General features: G+C 40.9%; 1 protein-coding gene across 2 annotated transcripts; it reads left to right on the top strand.

Annotated features, from left to right (window-relative positions):
- The first annotated feature begins 6328 nt into the window (after positions 1-6328).
- On the top strand, positions 6329-17268 carry CCT8 (chaperonin containing TCP1 subunit 8). Of its 2 annotated transcripts, XM_014253441.2 has the most exons (16): positions 6329-6447; positions 8301-8391; positions 8998-9077; positions 10261-10410; positions 10663-10843; positions 11559-11620; positions 12303-12440; positions 12882-13060; positions 13177-13243; positions 13324-13411; positions 13519-13634; positions 14907-14978; positions 15149-15313; positions 15700-15819; positions 16273-16371; positions 17034-17268. In XM_014253441.2, the coding sequence occupies exons 1-15, from the start codon at positions 6388-6390 to the stop codon at positions 16363-16365; spliced, it is 1662 nt and encodes a 553-aa protein (XP_014108916.1). In that variant the 5' UTR covers positions 6329-6387; the 3' UTR covers positions 16366-16371; positions 17034-17268. The 2 variants fall into 2 exon arrangements, with proteins under 2 accessions (XP_014108916.1, XP_005524050.1); XM_005523993.3 differs by lacking the exon at positions 16273-16371.
- Positions 17269-18754: the final 1486 nt, after the last annotated feature.

Genomic DNA, 18754 nt, shown 5'->3' with positions numbered 1-18754 from the left:
CTTATTTACGTGTATATATATATATATATATATATATCTTTATTTTTAAGAATAAATTTTTAAATAAATTAATTAATTTTTAAAAATAAAATAAATAGTCTTCAGCATAACAGCTTTTTTTAGGCAGTGTGTATCTACTGTTCAAACAGAGGATCACACTTTGGGGATTTAGTGTGCAAGACTAAGAACAAGTCCCATGTGATAGTCTCCACTTGTGGTACTAATGAATCCACTCCGTGGCTCTTGGCCCATACTACATCATGGCATGATTCCCTTATTCATGCAGCGTGGTGTGGTAATCTCCTGCTTTGCATAAGTGCACAGCACTTGTTCATTAACATTTCTTTAAACACCCCAAGAAACAGGTAGGAAAGACTATGCATTTTCCATAGTGTGAGCTATGGCTCTTAGTTACAGCTGGGCAGGCTTTGCAGAGCAGAAATGAGGGCTGCAGGCATGTCTTCAGAGTTATTTTGATTCACAACCAGTTTTTTGATTCAGGCCAATTTCTGAGCTGCTGGCGGATACATGGGGCTGATAGAGTAGCCAGGAAATAATGGGACATGCTAAAGTTCCCCAGGTCATGCTGGTAGGTCACACTCCATGCTGGCAGCAAGAAGGACAGTGTGCTTGCAGACCCCGGGCCAGAAGACTGATCTGAGCTCTGGAGAATTAACTTCTCAACAGGTATTTTCAGATGACACATGATGAACAATCCTAATATTAATCCTCAAATGATAATATGAGGGATAATATGGGACAATATGAGAAACAAAATTTTTAGTTACTTGGGGAAGGTCTTTAAAATTATTTAGGCAGAGAAACAAAGTATTAAAAATTGGAAAAGCCTCTGTCTCTGTGCTGAAGACCTAGTGCTGGTTCAGACCATCCTTAGAAAATTCCAAATTGGGCATCAAAGTCACGATATGACAAAGTGAAGAAAGAAGACCACATGTCAGTGGCTCAGGCACTAGACAGCTTAAGTTGTGGTCTTGATCTCAGAATCCTGCCTTTTTAGCCACATATTTTTTTGCTTAGTGTTTTCAGAGCAGAAAGTAATGCAAATCAGGTGTGTTAGCAGCTTGTTTCCAGGAGGCTGCAGATAGCTGTTACTTATTCTACTCTTCATTACTTTATTTGGGTATTATTTCTGCCGAAGTCTTCATTCATTCAATGCCAAGTTTGCCCCTCTCTTCCACTATTTCCTATCTTTTCCAATTACAGCCTAAAACTCCTATTTCCCTCACTCTTTGGTTTGGTGTTCTCCAAGTTTCCATCACCACATAGGTCCTGGTAAGTCCTTCCCACCTGACAAGAACAGCTGAACTTTCAGTAACAGCAGGTATGTATTTCCAGGTATTTCCAGGTATTTCCAGGCTTTTGTGCACTCCACTGGATAAGAGTTCCCATATGACCAAGCTGAAAACTGAAGAGAGGCGTTTCACTAGCCCTTATCTGATCCTGCATTTAATTTCGTCAGTCAAAACAGAACTCACCATCTAGAGGACATGTCATTTTTACCCAATTATGCTTTTTTTTTTTTTTTTTTTTCCCCTTATGACAGCAAAATAAGAAGGATGTCAACAATTTTGCTTTCTCATGGGATAAAGACTCTTGGACTACATTTTGTTGAGAACTGTATCAGTGTCACAACATGTGTCTTGATTGTACCTGCAATACAAACTCAATATAAATAGCAATGATTCCTTTCTGAGACTATGACACTTTGCAATTTGCTTGTTTTGAGGAACTTCTGAATTCTTGTCACTTGTGCAGGTAGAATCACAGAATCATTTAGGTTTCAAAAGATCTCTAATACCACTGTGTCCAGCTGTTGCCCCTGCAGTCCCAAACCCACCACTAAACCATGTCTCTCAGTGCCCCATCTAAAAGTCTTTTGAACACTTCCATGCTAAGGCAGTACTCCTCTAAAATCCCCAGAAACGCTTTCCTGTGACTCAAGCTAACTGGATTGAGCTATAGCAGAGAGAGCATACACTGAGGTAAGAATACCAAATGCTAAGGAAATCTTGCTTTCCTGTTTAGCTTGAAATCCTCTGCACAAGTGAGAGAAGCCCAGGATGAGGGTAGTGTTTAACCCAGGACGTGTAAAACAATGAACAAAGTAATACTTAGCTGATTGGATGTACTCTAGTTGATTAGTCTAGTTGATTAGTCTAGTTGATTAGTTCCTTCCCATTATGTTACAAGTGACATAAATACAGTCTGGGGGAAAGCTAAAGTAAGTGCTGCTACTGTTACTAAGAGAATTATTCTGAATGTTCAGCACTATGTGGTTCACGATTTTCTGTTTCTGGTTTAAGCATGATCCTCTGCAAACTCAGCATGGCCCTTAGCCTTCCCTCAAGATGCCACTCACATTTTTTTCACTGGCCAGTATTATTCGTGAAATACAATTGTTCTACTCACACTTCAGCAGATGCTTTTCAAACCCTTCTTTTCCATTGCTCAGGTTCCCACAGCTAATAAGCAAACAAAAATTAACATTCTGTCCTTTTTATGAACTTCCCAAGATCTTGTTAAAATTTTACCATCCTAGAATTTGACAAACAAGTGCCTAGAGATAAGCTGGGGATTTCCATGTGCACAATTATAGGTTTTGGGTGGTGAAAGTGCAGCCAACGGCCAATAGCCAACCCTCTGACCTTTTCATGGTCCTTCAGCATGGCAGTGTCTGTGCAGAAAATAAATGGTGTAGATGCATAGCTAAAAAAAGATCAAGGCCAAGTCAAAGTCGTGATTAGACAGCGAGTCCCAAAGAAATCCTGTTTGTAACACAAAGAGATGTTTAGTGTTAATTCAATACAGCTTAATATATATATATATTCTATATTCATAGTCACAAGCATACATATCTATTATGATTTTAGTGATATTCTGACTTTAAAAAATGTAGGTAGCACAACCTTTGATAAAAGCACTGTACGAAGAGGGCAGTTCAGAAATCATAGAGTAGTAGAGTATCCTGAGCTGGAAGGGACCCACAAGGATCACTGAAGATCAGTTGAGTAAGTGCTGTGGAGGGAGCAGCCAGGTATTGTCTACTATTGGGGAGTTTCTGTGTGGATTGCTGATTTCCTCTGTCAGAAGTATTGTTGCTGTTAGTGTTTGTTTTCTAAACTCATTGGAGTTTCCAATAAATTGGTCTTACCTCAACCTGTGATCTTTACCTTTTGTGCTGCCTGTTCTCCTCTCTAGCCCACCATGTGGTGGGGTAGGGTGGGAAGGAAGGACAGTGAGTGCACAGTTTCAGTGGAAGCAATAAATTGGAGAGTACCATTCCTAAATGACTACACCTATCAGTCACCCTCTCCTTCAGGCTGGACAAGCCAAGTGACCTCAGCCACTCCTTGCAGGGCATCTTCTCAAGACCCTTCACCATATTTGTAGCTCTCCTTTGGATGTCCTCTAATAGCTTTATACCCTTCTGATATTGGGGCGCCCAAAATTGCCTCCAGCACTCAAGGTGAGGCCACCCCAATGCAGAGCAGAGCAGAGCAGAGCAGAGCAGAGCAGAGCAGAGCAGAGCAGAACAATTCCCTCCTTGGCCCAGCTGGTGATGGTGGGCCTGATGACCCCTAGGACACAGCTGGCCCTCTTGTGACTCATATCCAACTTTCTGTAGACCAGGATCCCCAGGTTCCTTTCCCCAGTGGTGCTCTCCAGTGTCCTGTTCCCCAGTTTGTCCATACCTGTGGGGCTGCCCAATCCCAGGTGCAAAATCTGACATTTGTCCTTGTTAAACTCCTTACAAATACCTGGAGACAGCAGAAGACAGCAATGGTACAGAGAGAATGTAGACTATAACGAGAAAAATTTCTACATAGACTTGTAGAATTAGGGAAAACTACAAAGAGTCATTCAAGCTGTATCACTAGCAGACATCCATCAGTTCATGGAATCTAAACTTTTCTGTGCTGACTTAGGAATAACTACCTCCTCTGTGCTCCATGGCTAACATTAGATTATGGAAGTTGCTTTATAAAGTATCTTGACTCTAGAACAGGATGGATATTTCCTTCTTCCTTTGCTTCAGTGTAGTGCAAGATACACTGGAAAAAAGAAGAGAGGGATAAATGGGGTTATGCCACTTGTGCCAACCCCCAGCAATTCTTTTTGGAAAAGCTCACACTTCTTGATCATGATAGACATGGCTGAGTAAGTTCCCTCTTCTGCTTCAAGTGGTATCTACCTCCAAATACTTCTGGCAAAACTGCATACAAAATTTTTTGAAGTTCATTTGTGGGGCAAATCATGTAGTTTTCCTCTATCATTACTTTTTTGTATAGGGGCAGTGTACAAAAGTGTTACCCTGTTACCCTGTTTTACAGGGTGAAGTGATTTAATTTTAAGAATTACAGAACAGTAAATTTAAACTGTGTTCTTCTGGGGTTACTTAAACAACACATATCAAGTGATTTAATGAACCTTGCAGGCAGCCTGCTATAGAGGTGGAGTAACAATCTGCTGGCTTACAGGCTCAGGTACTGCAGTATTATTTCTAAGGCTTTGAACTTCTTTTCTTTAAACAGTGTATTTGATTTTGTGTGGCACAGAAGCAAAGTTAATAAAACTTGTCAAACTTAAAGCAGATCCACTGTTTCCTGGCAGGACTTCAACTACCTGTTGAGGTGTGCAGGTGGGCCTCCAAACTGCTCTTCACCATGTTCTGTAGTGAGCATATTACTTGGCATTACCCTGGAAAACAAGAACTTGACTGTAATGCATCCAGCTCTGGGGTCCCCAGCACAGGAAGGACAGGGACCTGTTGGAGTGAGTCCAGAGGAGGCCACCAGGATGATTAGAGGGATGGAGCAGCTCTGCTGTGAGGAAAGGTTGAGAGAATTCAGCCTGGAAAAGAAAAGGCTTTCGGATGACCTAACTGCAGCCTTCCAGCACTTGAAGGGAGCCTACAAGGAAGATGGGAAAGAGACTACTTACAAGGGTATGCAGTGACAGTTTTGCAAAATGTGGAATATATAAAATTCTCATAAGAAATTATATTCCTTAATGTTTGGTCTTTGTATACTTTCAAGCCAAATCAACAAGAAGGGAGAGTTAATCCCTGAAACAGATAGCAGCTAACAAGTAAGTTCTAGGTGATGTCCAGGTGTCAGAAAAGCAAATTACTTGTTGGTAGAATTGCCTTGTTAAGGCTTAGGGCTTGACATGCTTTAATGATCTCAGATGTCGGGCAAGGAAAACAAAGGGAAGAAGGATATCCAATGATAGTGGGGAAAAAGAGTGCAGAATTTATGTGCCACAAGCATATCTGGCCAAAAGAACTATAATAAAGCCAACTCAGCAATCGTGCTGAGGTCAGCTCGAACTGGATGAAGGGTAAATCTGGCAAGGGGAGATTGTTACCACTGACTCACGGACCACCAACTCAAGAAACTCACTGACTCAAAAGACTAATTGGCATGAGAAGCAAGAATCATTAAAAAACAGCAGATAGAATACTAATTAATAAGAGAACTATGTAACTTGCAATGAATAAACACTAACTCTTTTGATAAAACGTATTAATAGTAAAAAGTTTTCATTGATAGCATGTGTTATTTGTGGAAGACCACTGAGCACCTAGGCTTGTGCAAGTATGAAATAAATTGTCAATGACTCTCTTCAGTGTTTAATTATTGGCAAGTTGCACATCAGGTTGCTCATCTGATTTTTGTGGACAATAACAGGACAAGGGGAAATGGCTTCAAACTGAAAGCAAGCAGGTTTAGATTGGATATTAGGAAGAAATTCTTCCCTTGAGGGTAGTGAGCCCCTGGCACAGGTTATCCACGGAAGCTGTGCCTGCCCCATCCCCATCAGTGTTTAAAGGCCAGGTTGGAAGGGGTTTTGAACAATCTGGTCCAGTGCAAGGTGTCCGTGCCCACGGCAGGGGCTGAAACTGGGTGAGCTTGAAGGTGCCTTTCGACTGTGGTTCTGTGGTGCTTAGTTTTCCTATCTATACACTGCGCTTCCATTTAGACAAGTATGTACTAAGCAAAACGCTTGACCGGAGTCTGCTCAGTTTTACGACGACCGTTTATTATCGGCGGCCATATGAAAAGTCAGCATTATTGCTGGAACTCCCATCGCAAAGCGCACCCGAGGAACGCCTACGGCACGGTCTGCCGAACCGAGGGATAGAGAAAGAAAGGCTGTGAGGGAGCCAACCCGCTCGCCCGACGCTCCCCCGGCTGCGAACGCGGTCAGGCCTCAGCGGGGCGAGCCCCGGGCCCCGTACGGCCTGAGGGGCGGCCCAGCCCCGGCGCGGCTCCGGCCCGCCCCGCGCTCCCGCCGTGCCCCGCGCGCTCCCGCCCTGCCCCGCGCGCTCCCGCCGCCGCAGCCCCGGCACGCAGTGGAGCGGAGATGGCGCTGCACGTCCCCAAGGCCCCGGGCTTCGCCCAGATGCTCAAGGAGGGGGCGAAGGTGAGTCCGCCTTTGGATGGATGCGCGGATGGATGGATGGATGGATGGATGGGTGCGGGAGGAGTCTCAGGGTAGCGGTGCGGAGTAAGCCCCGGAAGGCCGGCAGGGCCCGGCGGCGCCCCGTGTCCCGCAGGCCGGGCCCGGGGGGTTCGGGCACTGCTCCACTCCCGGCTCGGGGCCCCTCCGCAGCCTTTGCGCTGCGGGGATCGGTGCCTGCCCGGCCCTGCAGGGCGGTGCCCGGCGCACGCGGCCTTCCAGAAAGCTCTATGGGGCCGGGATCCCGCTTCTCGGCCTTCCCCCGGGCCGGGCCCTGCCGCTTCATCCTGCAGCCCCGGGGATGCGCCGGGGCCCGACTCGTGCCCGCGCCCTTCCGAGAGATCTCCGCGGGGCTGGACAGCAACATTCAGCCGGGGCCCTGTACTTGAAGCTATTCGGAAGTGTCTGGGTCGTCCTGCTCGACCTTTTGTAATACCTTTGTCAGTGATTCTGAACAATGTAGTGTTTTCTATATATTTCCTTTCATTTAATTTCCATTTCATTGTATTTAGCGTTAACTTAATAATTTGGTAAAGTTGAAGAACTGTGCCTTAATAAAGGAGAAGCTTTCTTTGAAAAGTGGGCAGAAAGCAAGCAGGTGTGGGATTTTTTTCTTTTTTATTCATAGAACCAACAGAAAAGTTTGGATTGGAAGGGACCTTAAAGATCATTTAGCTCCAAGCCCCATTCAACCTGGTCTTGGATGCTTCCAGGGTTGTGCATCCACAGTTTTTCTGGGAAATCTGCCAGAGCCTCACCACCCTCACAGGGAAGAATTTCTTCCTAACACTTAATCTAAATCTACTCTTTTTCAATGTGAAGCCATTCCCTCTTGTCCTTTCTCTCCAGACCCTTGCCCAAAGTCCCTCTCTCCCTCAAGAAAGAGGGAAAATAGGAAGAAAGAAATTCTTAAAGTAGTTAATTAAAGTTAAATTAAATTTAATTAAATTAAAAGTTAATTAAAGTAGTTTTCTGCTACTTAATAGAAGGAAAAGTGAAGATAGCAGATCTGAAACCCCTTTGTGTTTCTTTTTTGAATCCTTCTTGAATCCAAATAATGGCATATGTTCAGGGTAGGGGCAGAACAGGGAACCAGAGTGGCCTCAGTGTTGGAAAATTCAAGGCCAAAACATCAAGTTTTCTTATGCAAAACAAGGACACAGCTGGCAATCTAAAATGTTTGGTTTGTATTTAGAGAGTAAACATTATTACTACTTTTCTCCCTTCTATTATGGACTGCACAGTACTTTTTATCCTGCTTTTTCTTTCTTAACGTCCTTTCCGGGGATCCCATCTTGTCTTAAGGTTTCCAAACCAAAGCCAGGCTGACCACCTTCTCAGGCACAGGCATTTTACTTAATGATTCTACTTTGAATTTTCAAACTGCACATATTTTGAACGTGGAAGTGAGTTACATGTGAAGTGAGTTTACAATGGTGCGAGTAAAGAAGCATGTACAGAAACCCTTGCCCTTTGCCAAGTGGGTCTTGCTTGTTTTCTGTTTCTCTTTGGCATGTCACAAAACTTTTTTAGAAGATTGAAGGGATGCAAACTGTATTGCAAGTCAAGTCACTGTTCAGATTTTCTGTTTAGAAGTTTCTTATGCTTGCTGAGCTGCCTAGTTGAGGTGTACACGGTATTTCTCACTGTCTTTGGGTAAGGTTTGGTGTCTGTTTAAACTGTAAGTGAAATACCAAGTGCATATCAATAAAAAACTTTGGGGGACTAAGTAGATCAGCACTGCTTTGATAAGAAATTTCTAGCTCATCGCTTTTTTTTTTCTTAGCCTAATTCTGATCAGTCATTTTTCTCTTTAGCATTATTCAGGGCTAGAAGAAGCTGTCTATAGAAACATCCAGGCATGCAAAGAACTTGCTCAAACCACTCGTACAGCATATGGACCAAATGGTAAATAAATCCTAAAATTATTGCTGTATTTTTGAGACAAATGCTATGTTTGGAGGCTAAACATACCTTGACAAAGAAGCAGCTGTTTATTTCTGGGGGAAACACGTTGGACTTGCTCTAAAACTGCAAATATCTGACTATTTCTTTGTGTCTGTAGAAATCAGGTTCTGTTTTGACAGTTCTTGAGTTACCCTTAGTGTCTGCTTTTGCCAGGTTTTTAGCAGTTACTGTATTCTCTTTGAAAAGCGGTATAAAATACATGAAAAAGCATAAAAATTAAAGGAAACAGAATAACACGGCAGATAGTCATAGCGAACATAGTCTTGTTCAGCCAGATATATGGAAGCAAAAGGTTCTCCTGTATAATTTAATTAAATAATGTGCAGGTATTTCTGAACAGAAAACTTTTTACTCAGAAATTACTGATTTCTCCATAATGTCCCACACATCAAGTGTTATTTCGCAAAAATGTTTTAAAGTTCTTAAATGATAAACAGAGCTAACATTTTAATATGCAAGGTACACCTGAAAGTCAGGAAGCAGTGTCCGTGTGCAAAATATTGTTTGCATAATGAATGATTTTTTATAAATCGTTTTCCCATTTAGGAATGAACAAAATGGTTATCAATCACCTGGAAAAGCTTTTTGTTACAAATGATGCTGCTACTATCCTGAGAGAGCTAGAGGTAAGTTTTCTTTCTTGAGATGATGTCAGCTGTCATCTGGTGATTCTGCTCATGGGCTGTTAGGGTTCTGACTGTCAGTAAGGAAGTGTCACTACCAGATGGTTTACATGTGTCACTTTGGAAGAAATTTACTTTTTTCACTGAATTTGAGGTCCACAGTGAAGAATATAATTATTTTGTGAAGCAGCATTAATAGTTGTAGGAGATACTTAATAATACCATACTTCCCCCCAAAACCAGTAGGTTTCAAAGAGAATATATCTAGAAATGCACTAGTTTGCAAAAGTCTGCATGACACAGCTGTTGAGTTAATCTCCCGGTGTAGTTGCCTGCCATGTTCTCCTGACTGCTTAGAATCCATCAATGGAATTTAAGAGTCTAAGGCTATAGCAGCATCCTTCTGTAAATACTGTAAAGGCATGAAAAGGCTGTCCTCTCCTAATTATTTTTCCGACTTCAAATTGATATTTGTGACACAATGTGAATAATATTTTCCTGAATTTTATACTTAGTGATAGAAATAATGCAAATATAAAGTATTTCCTTACTGAATGTATTGTGTTGGTGTTCAGTATGAGTAGAATAACTGTGGAAGTCTCAGTTCTGTTTGTAAAAAATATTATCTGCGTACTAGTGACCTAATCTGATATGTTTTGCATGTTACTTTCTAGTATAAAATGTCAAGTATAAATATTCAGGAATACGGTGTTTTACTGCATTTATTTGAAAGAAAAGTGAAGCAGTGCAATCTTTAAGCAGAGCTCTCCCACATCTCCCCCCTGTAAAATGGGACTGTTACTTAGACATGTACTTTGTGTGTTACACATGAATTCAATTTGGAGATCTAAACTCCGGACTGTTTTCCCGTGTAGAACTCAGTTGTGAAGCCACTGCATCCTGTAAAAGTAGCTCAGAACCAATGTCAGGGATGTCTAATGCATGTTGTAGTGGCAATGTTCAGTTCTCTGATTTTTTTTTTCTTTGAATATATGTTTGTGTTTTGTCTTACTAGGGAAGTTAGCCAATTAAGATTATCTGTGCTGCTTTCTTTTCCAATTTTGTGCGTTCTTAGTATCTCTAGGCGCAATTCGAGATAAGAGAGTTTAGAGAGATGTGTAGAAAAGCCTGAAGCTGTAATCTTAGGTGGGGTGTTAGTCACTGAGATGTGTAACTTCTTTCAAAGGTCCAGCATCCTGCTGCGAAAATGCTTGTGATGGCTTCACACATGCAAGAACAAGAAGTTGGAGATGGAACAAACTTTGTCCTTGTTTTTGCTGGAGTTCTTCTGGAGTTAGCAGAAGACCTTCTGAGGATGGGGTTATCTGTCTCGGAGGCAAGTTATAGTCTCATTAAAGTTCACACAGCTTGAATCCAGATTGCCACTGATCACTTTTCTTGGGTCATAATACTGTGAATCATCTGCTTTCTTCTTACCTAATTTTTTAGATAAAGATGTTTGGAGGGGAACCATGTGTTATGTTGCTTGTGACTGCTTACTTGCCTTGTAAACTTCTGCATCTGTTAATGTTTTATGGCTATTGAAAAGCAGAAGCGTTGTAGTGAATATTTACTGTTTGCTGCACAGGTGATTGAAGGATATGAAAAGGCTTGCAAGAAAGCCCTAGAAATTCTTCCGGACTTGGTGTGCTGTTCTGCAAAGAACCTTAGAGATATTGAAGAAGTGGCATCTTTGTTGCACACATCAGTCATGAGCAAACAATATGGCAATGAACGGTTCTTGGCAAAGCTTATTGCTCAGGCCTGTGGTAAGTGGGCAGGAATAAGCGTGGGCACACAGCTAAAAAACTGAGTAGGTTTGCTTATTGTCCTTACATCTTCATGTAAGATAGAAAGTATGGTTAGTTTAGCAGGTTGGATTGGATGGAACACTTTACCTCTGAAATGAGGGTAATCTTCCTCAGGTTGAACTCTGCATTGGCATTGTAGCTCAGAAAAGGTTTGCCTTTCCTACTAGGCATTTCTAGAAATAGTTTTCAAGTCCTTTTAGTGCAGAAACCTCTCTTTCTCCCTCTTTTTTATATCATTAGGAGAATGTATTGCGCATCACATAAGCTGTTGCTAGTTGCAGCCACAGAACAATGCAAGTAAGACTAGTTGTGTTGAATTGTTCTCCCTTTAGATTTCTGGGATAAAACCTTCATTTCTAGTTGCAGTGATTTCTCTAAGTACTGTAGATCAGACTTATCTCTTGACTCTATGTGTGCATATTTGAACTTAATTAACTGAGCAGCCTGAATAAATGTTTCTGATTATTACTTTGTAAAAACGAAATTTCTGTTTCTCTTTATGCCAGTTATTAGCAGGTTATAATTGTCTTGAATTTAGACAGATATCTCATATCACTGAAATTTAGTGGTTCAGAAAAATTCCAGGCATTATTTTTGGTGTCACTGTTCTACTTTATTCATTCGGTTCATTAGGCAAGACATAATGTTTGTTTTTTTGGTTTTTTTTCTCCAGTTTCTATTCTTCCTGATTCTGGTCATTTCAACGTTGATAATATCAGAGTGTGCAAAATTGTGGTAAGTTTGAAGTAGCAGGCTTTACTGTAATTATTAAGGTAAACTGTGTAATGAGGGTTAATTTTTGAACTTCAGGAGAGTCTCTTCTAATTTTGTTCTGGCATTTGTACTAAATTTTGGAAATTAGTCTTTGCTGCTCTTTTTTAGTGCCCAGTAGCAGCATTCAGAAACAAAAATCATTCATATTGAAAATTATCTAAAATGGGTCCCTCTTAGACAATGTTTGTTGTTGCTGAATAAGCTAAAGTCTTATACTTTAGGGTATTACATCCAAATGATTGTAAGGTCTGCTTTTCAGGCAGAGTAATGCAGCTTTCTGATAAATAAAAGGTCAGTAATACAATGTTCCCGAATAGACTCAGAACAGTTTGGGTTGGGTTGGAATGTGTCTTAAAGATCACCCAGTTCCAGGCCCCTGCCATGGGCAGGGACCTTTCACATGGGCAGGGACCTTCCACTAGATCAGGTTGCTCCAAGCTCTGTGCAACCTGGCCTTGAACACTTCCAGGGATGGGGCAGCCACAGTTTCTTTGGGCAGACAGGGCCTCACCACCCTCACAGGGAAGAATTTCTTCCTGATATTTAATCTAAACTTACTTTCTTTCAGTAGGAAACCATTCTCTCTTGTCCCATCACTACTTGTCCTTGTAAAAAGTCTCAGATTCCATTTATTTCCTTTCAGGGTGCTGGTATTTCTGCTTCCTCAGTACTGCATGGCATGGTTTTTAAAAAAGAAACTGAAGGAGATGTTACTTCTGTCAAAGATGCAAAAATAGCTGTGTATTCCTGCCCTTTTGATGGTATGGTAACTGAAACTAAGGTATGTTAAAGCTCAAAATAAGTTGCATCTCTATTTATTCATATGTACTCTTATTTTTAGACTTAGCTATAAATATTCTCAACACTTGGTGATTGAGATATTTCAGTGAATATTGATTTTATTAGTTTAAAAAAGTTAGTAGAAAAGTTCTGAACTTTGATTGCTTCACAGGGTTTTTGAGATAGGGGAAATGGTGTTGGTTTTGTTGGGTTATTTGAGCCAAACTACAGCTTGAATTTCTGAACCTCAAGGTTGTTTAGAATGGCCTGGTGATTTCTGGTTTTTTTCCTTCCTGTTTTACCCTGTTGCCTGAGAGGGTGTCACTCTTACAAAATAGGATGACTTGAAGTTTATAGATAGATTGGGAGACAAAATGGTTTGTCAGAAACTTGTAGGCATGTGGCTTAATGCTAAATTGTAACAGTGTATGTGTTTTACTAGGGCACCGTCCTAATAAAGAATGCTGAAGAGCTGATGAATTTCAGTAAAGGAGAAGAAAATCTAATGGATTTGCAAGTCAAAGCTATTGCTGATAGTGGTGCAAATGTAGTAGTAACAGGTGGCAAAGTGGCAGATATGGCTCTTCATTATGCCAACAAGTACAATCTTATGTTAGTCAGGTAAGTACTAGGAGAGCATGAAAACATTTGGACTACCAGATTTATGAAATGTACTTGCCAAGTTAAGAGAATACTCTTGTATGTGTTAATGTTGTTATGGAAACTTGTTTTTAAAGGTTGAATTCCAAGTGGGACCTGAGAAGACTCTGCAAAACTGTTGGTGCAACAGCCCTACCCAGACTGGTATGTACTTCTCAAATGAGGTGTAGGAGGGTGAGAACTGATGAGCAGGTTCAGTTCTTAACTCATGTTTTTCTTTCTAGACTCCCCCTACTCTTGAAGAAATGGGTCACTGCAATAGTGTGTATTTATCAGAAGTTGGGGATACACAGGTTGTGGTGTTTAAGCATGGTATGTATGTTCTGTAGAACTGCTGACACTGCTGTTCTGAGGTGCGTTTGTATGTGTTTTGGATATAAGATTAAATAATTAGTTCAGTAATGCATGTCTCTGAACAGAAAAGGAGGATGGTGCCATTTCTACTATCCTCATTCGTGGATCTACAGACAATCTGATGGATGACATAGAGAGAGCAGTGGATGATGGTGTCAATACTTTCAAAGTACTCACAAGGGTAAGTAATGAGAACACTTGAGTTACCCGAAGTGAGAAGTGGATCATTTGAGGCACGGCTTGAGCCTGCTCTGTGCCCATTTGCTACAAAGGCTGTAGATATTAATCTGCTCAGGTGCCTTCTGGAGCTGGAGAGATAACTGTAGTATTGAGGTGTGGAGAGCTGTGTAGGGAAGACAGCTGTTGTTGTGAACACAGGGTACATAAAAGGTGGTGCTCAACATGGACTGCACTCAGTTTTCCAGTAGTGAGTGAGTTCTTGAAGGTGGATTACCTTTACCACTTTTTAAAGATAGTTAGCTCTTTCTTGACTTACTCCCTAAATGTTTTGTAATATTCCTTGGAAACCAGGCACAGAAGAAAAGCTAGATAGCTTTGGGATCAGGAGAAACTGATTTGTTGCAGACTCAATTTCTAGTTGATAATTTTGCTTCATTGCTGATAATTCATGCTTCCTCTACAAAATACAGGTAGGTTTTTATGGATAGAAAAACTCAGTTTTAGAGAGGATTTTTTTTTTGTGAGCAGTTTATGTGGTCTTAAATATAATTTAATTTTTATTCTTTTTATACAAAAGAAAATGTTCCTGTATTTAACTGGAAAACAGTATGCAAAAATGTTAAAACTGTTAGAATCTTAATCTCCTCTACATACCAAGACATGGACATTGATTTGAGTACAGAACTGCTGTGCATTTTTGGTTGTCTCCAGGAGCTGTCCTGTTTTAAGATTTATGATGATTACTTTGTGGGTTAAGAGACCAGAGTTAATAAGTAAATTCTGGTTTGCCAAAGGATGTACAAAGTGCTTAATTTAAAATGAAAGAATGAAATTAAATGAAGGAAAACAAAACTGAAACTCCCAACACCTTGTAATACCTGTTGACGTAAACTCAGTGTACAGTAGATTGGTTTTCTGTATGATATTTCCCACCAAAATAATAGAAAAGATGAGAAAATCTAGGAATGCTGTTGCAGTTAGCCAAGAGTTGCAATTTTTTAAAAAAAGCCAAAAAATCCTCCACACAAAACCCATTGCATTATTATTTTGATTTTTACAAAAGAAGCTGTTTTTCTCCAAAGACATTGGAATGAATGAGGAAATTCTGGTAGATTTCCCTTATAATGCATATTTGTTCTGAAGTGGATTCTTAATAAGTCTGTGTGGAACAAAATTCTGTTGCATTCTTGATAGACTAGAAAAATCCTTAAAAAAATAAGAAATAATGGATGCTTTGAGCAAAACATTGTTTTTTGGTGTGGTCTTTCCACAGGATAAACGTCTTGTTCCTGGAGGTGGTGCGACAGAGATTGAATTAGCCAAGCAAATCACATCCTATGGAGAGGTACAGCAAACAGGCTTCTTGGCTTTTCATCTTCATATGCACGTCTTACAAAAAAGTACAAATATTATTTCATACCAACATATATATATGTGTAATAACAAGTGTGGGAGGAAACGCCTTCCTATCTTACAGTTTATGAAGTGCTGACATGGTTTTCAATTTCATTTTAGACTTGTCCTGGGCTTGACCAATATGCCATCAAGAAGTTTGCTGAGGCATTTGAAGCCATTCCTCGAGCACTGGCAGAAAACTCTGGAGTAAAGGCTAATGAGGTCATCTCCAAACTGTATGCCGTGCATCAGGAGGGGAAGAAAAATGTTGGCTTTGATATTGAGGTAAATAGTCTCTCATGTTACTTGTTGCCTTGCAGTCCAGGGTTATACTTAACAGTACTTCTATCAGTATGAAGTATTTATAGATTATTTTAAATTGTTGGAAGCTCTGTGAGGCACAGTCTAATAACTTTCTGGAATTGAAATCCTTAAATGTTCTTTTTATCATCAAGTAGTTCAGTTCGGTACAGTATAATGGCCTTGTGTCAGAGGTGGAGTGGGATACAGAGCTAATATGTCAGGGAGTAGGTCTTGACTAATTACCAACTTCCTGCTAATGGATTAGGAATGCAGATTTTCTGAAGGGAGATGTGATTAGAAAAGTGATACCACCTTGCTAGGTGAAAGCCTGAGAAAGTTTTGAATAATGTTTTTTCCCCATCTGACAGGCTGAAGCTGCTGCAGTGAAGGACATGTTTGAAGCTGGTGTGTTAGACACCTATCTTGGAAAATTCTGGGGTATCAAGCTAGCTACAAATGCAGCAGTAACTGTCCTAAGGGTTGATCAGGTAAGCTTATGTGTCATTTGGGTGCTGAATTAAAACCTGACAGAACCCTCATGGAAATAGGTGGAATCTCATGGAAATGCAAGGCATAAACATAATGCTACTTGAGAATGTGGTTTGTTCATTTCTGGAAGCCAGGAAGTCATTTGTTCGAGAGCTTGTAATCTGGAATGTGGCTGCTTCTATAGCAGTACTATTAATGTTTGTTGGGTTTGGGATTTTTTTTTTTTTTTTCATTTTGTTGATATTTTGAAGACAGTTGATGTTTGTATCCTGAGAGTTACCCTAACTTCTGTAGGAACAAGCTTTAATAGAAGAAAAAAACATTCTCTCGTATATTTTTACATGAAAATCCAATTTTTAGGAAAAATAGAGGTTACAGGCTTGATGATAAAAATCTTTTGATTATTTTGTGAAACTTCATAAAAAATGAATTTGCATGTAAAATTTCTGTAGATTATTATGGCAAAAACAGCAGGCGGTCCAAAAGCCCCTAAGCAACAAGGACATTGGGATAAGGATGACTGGAAAGATGAGCCTGAAAACTAGTGTGCAGTAAGCTCTGTTTCTCTAGCAGAGAGGTATCTGTGTGAGTGCATGCTTGAGTTCATTGACAAGCACATGGCAGATTGTATGCTCCTTGAGAACACATAACACTGCTGTCTTCTGCTGTGTGCTGATTGCTGCATCCTATATTTGTGCCTTTGAAAATGGATTCTGCTCCTAAATCCAAATTTTCATGGAAGGGATGATACGTGCAGGTTCAGACTTACCTTATTTGTCTATGTAGCCAGTGCAGAGAATGAGCTTTAATATGGTAGGACTAATGGACTTCATGGTTTTAAAGTGTGATACTTAGAGACAGTAATTGAGAACAATATCTTTGATAATCTTCCTTTATGCAGTGTGCACCCTGTAAACTAGTCTGCTGTTGTCCTATTTGAGCACTCACTTTCTTGAGACTAACTGAAGTCTTACTTTGCATGCAAAAATGGCATAAAATACCTTTTTTTACTGTATCAAGGCTCAGCCTCTACCATTCTGAACAAAAATAACTAAGTTAATATCTCAATGAGATGGGTATTCACTGGCTTGGGTTCCAAGTAGGGAAACTGCATGAATGTAGTGAATGCTAGCAGTCAGCATCACATGGCTGTAGAGAAGGGTATGAGCCTGATTTTAACATTAGTTTTTTCTACTTCTCTATTCTCTTCAAGATCATTATGGCAAAACCAGCTGGTGGCCCAAAACCTCCGTCAGGAAAGAAAGACTGGGATGAAGACCAAAATGATTGAACAATTTAACTGTATTTCTTAAGTGACATGACTTTGTGAGTTTTTTAATATCCCAGTTGGAGCCTGTCACAATGTTTTGAATTTGCTTTAAATTATGAACAGTGTCCAATGGAGTGCAGAACTTCAAACACCTCAATAAATGTACTCACTGTTAAAATGTTGACTTACTTAATTTGAAGCTATCATGACATGGTTGTTCCCAATGTGTGAATGTGCAGGGGATGAATGACACTGTGGGTATGATGGGCTGACCCTTGGCTGGCTGCCTTATGCTCTCTTCTGGTGAGGAAGGAGCCAGAACTTCTCAGGGGCCGAGTTAAAGGAGGAAATCACATACCAGTTTCTGTTGTGGGCACAAGAAACTCAATCTGCAGGGAGGCCGACTGTGAGCCTGCTGCAGAGAGCTCATGATCGACGATTGTAAGGCTCTTGGTGCTCTTATTTGTGCTCCTTGGCCAGTACTTGAGTGTAAACAGTCAAATAAATGTTGAAATAATTGTTGGCAGCAGGTCTCCTGCCTACAGTAGCCCCTCTCCTGAGACCCCACTTGGAGCACTGTGTACAGGTGTGCCCCAAACATAAGAAAGATGGAGAACTGTTAGAGTGAGTCCAGAGAAGTCACCACGTTGATAAGGGGACTGAGCACTATGGAGCACAGAATGTTGGGGCTGTTCAGCCTGGAGAAGAGATGGTTGTGTGGAGACCTCACAGCACTTCCTATTATCTGAAGGGGCTACGGGGAAGCTGGAGAGGAACTCTGCATCAGGGAATATAGTAACAGGACAAAGGGGAATGCCTTCAAACTGAAATATGGGAAATTTAGGGTTGACACACAGAAGAAATTTTTCCCTGTGAGGGTGGTGAGGCCCTGGCACAGGTTGCTCAGAGAAACTGGCTGCCCCATGCCTGGAATTGCTCAAGGCCAGGTTGGATAGGACTTGGAGCAGCCTGGTGTAGTGGGAGGTGTCCCTGCCCATGGCAGGGGTTTGGAACTGAATGATCTTTAAGGTCCTTACCCATACAAATCAATTTGATTCTATGATTCATATTTTTTTACATGCATGCATCTCTCGCCTCACCCTTTTAAGTCCCCATGCTCTCAAAAGGGCATCCTGACAGCAGTGAACTGCATCACATTCTAATGACCTTAAAAATAAATGCTGAGTAGCACTAGCCAGCATGAATGCAGAGTGCTGGAATCTTTCAACTGAAGCCCCCTGTTAAGATTAATCTTGGGAAGTAAACAGCTTATGTGTCTCCAAGTAGCTTGAAAGGATAACTGCACTTGAAATCCAAGCCACTTCAATAATTAATCCTTTTACTACTCTTGCCAGCGCTACTCTATCTCACAACCAGAAGGGAGTGGAAGGCTAAATCAAGTCTGGAACTATCTTATGCCTAAATAAGGCTGCCATACAACAGCTCTACTAATGATGGCTTTATAGTCAGTTGGTGGTGAGGCTGAAAAATAAACTCAGCAAGTTTTCAGAAGGATTGGCATACTGCTATAGTCAGCTGCATGAGGGCTACTGCTGCTGGCTCTAAGGGTTGCAAGAACAAGATGCCCATTTTCTTAGTAAAGCTGTTGTGAAAAAATGCACTGAATGTAAGCAGCTGCTGCTCTAGCTTGGCAGAGCCAAGAT

The sequence above is a fragment of the Pseudopodoces humilis genome, chromosome 2 (assembly GCF_049639895.1).
Source record: "Pseudopodoces humilis isolate 2021_Gansu_Grassland_sample_001 chromosome 2, ASM4963989v1, whole genome shotgun sequence".
Classification (NCBI taxonomy): Eukaryota; Metazoa; Chordata; class Aves; order Passeriformes; family Paridae; genus Pseudopodoces; species Pseudopodoces humilis.
This window is presented reverse-complemented; position numbering and strand designations above follow the sequence as displayed.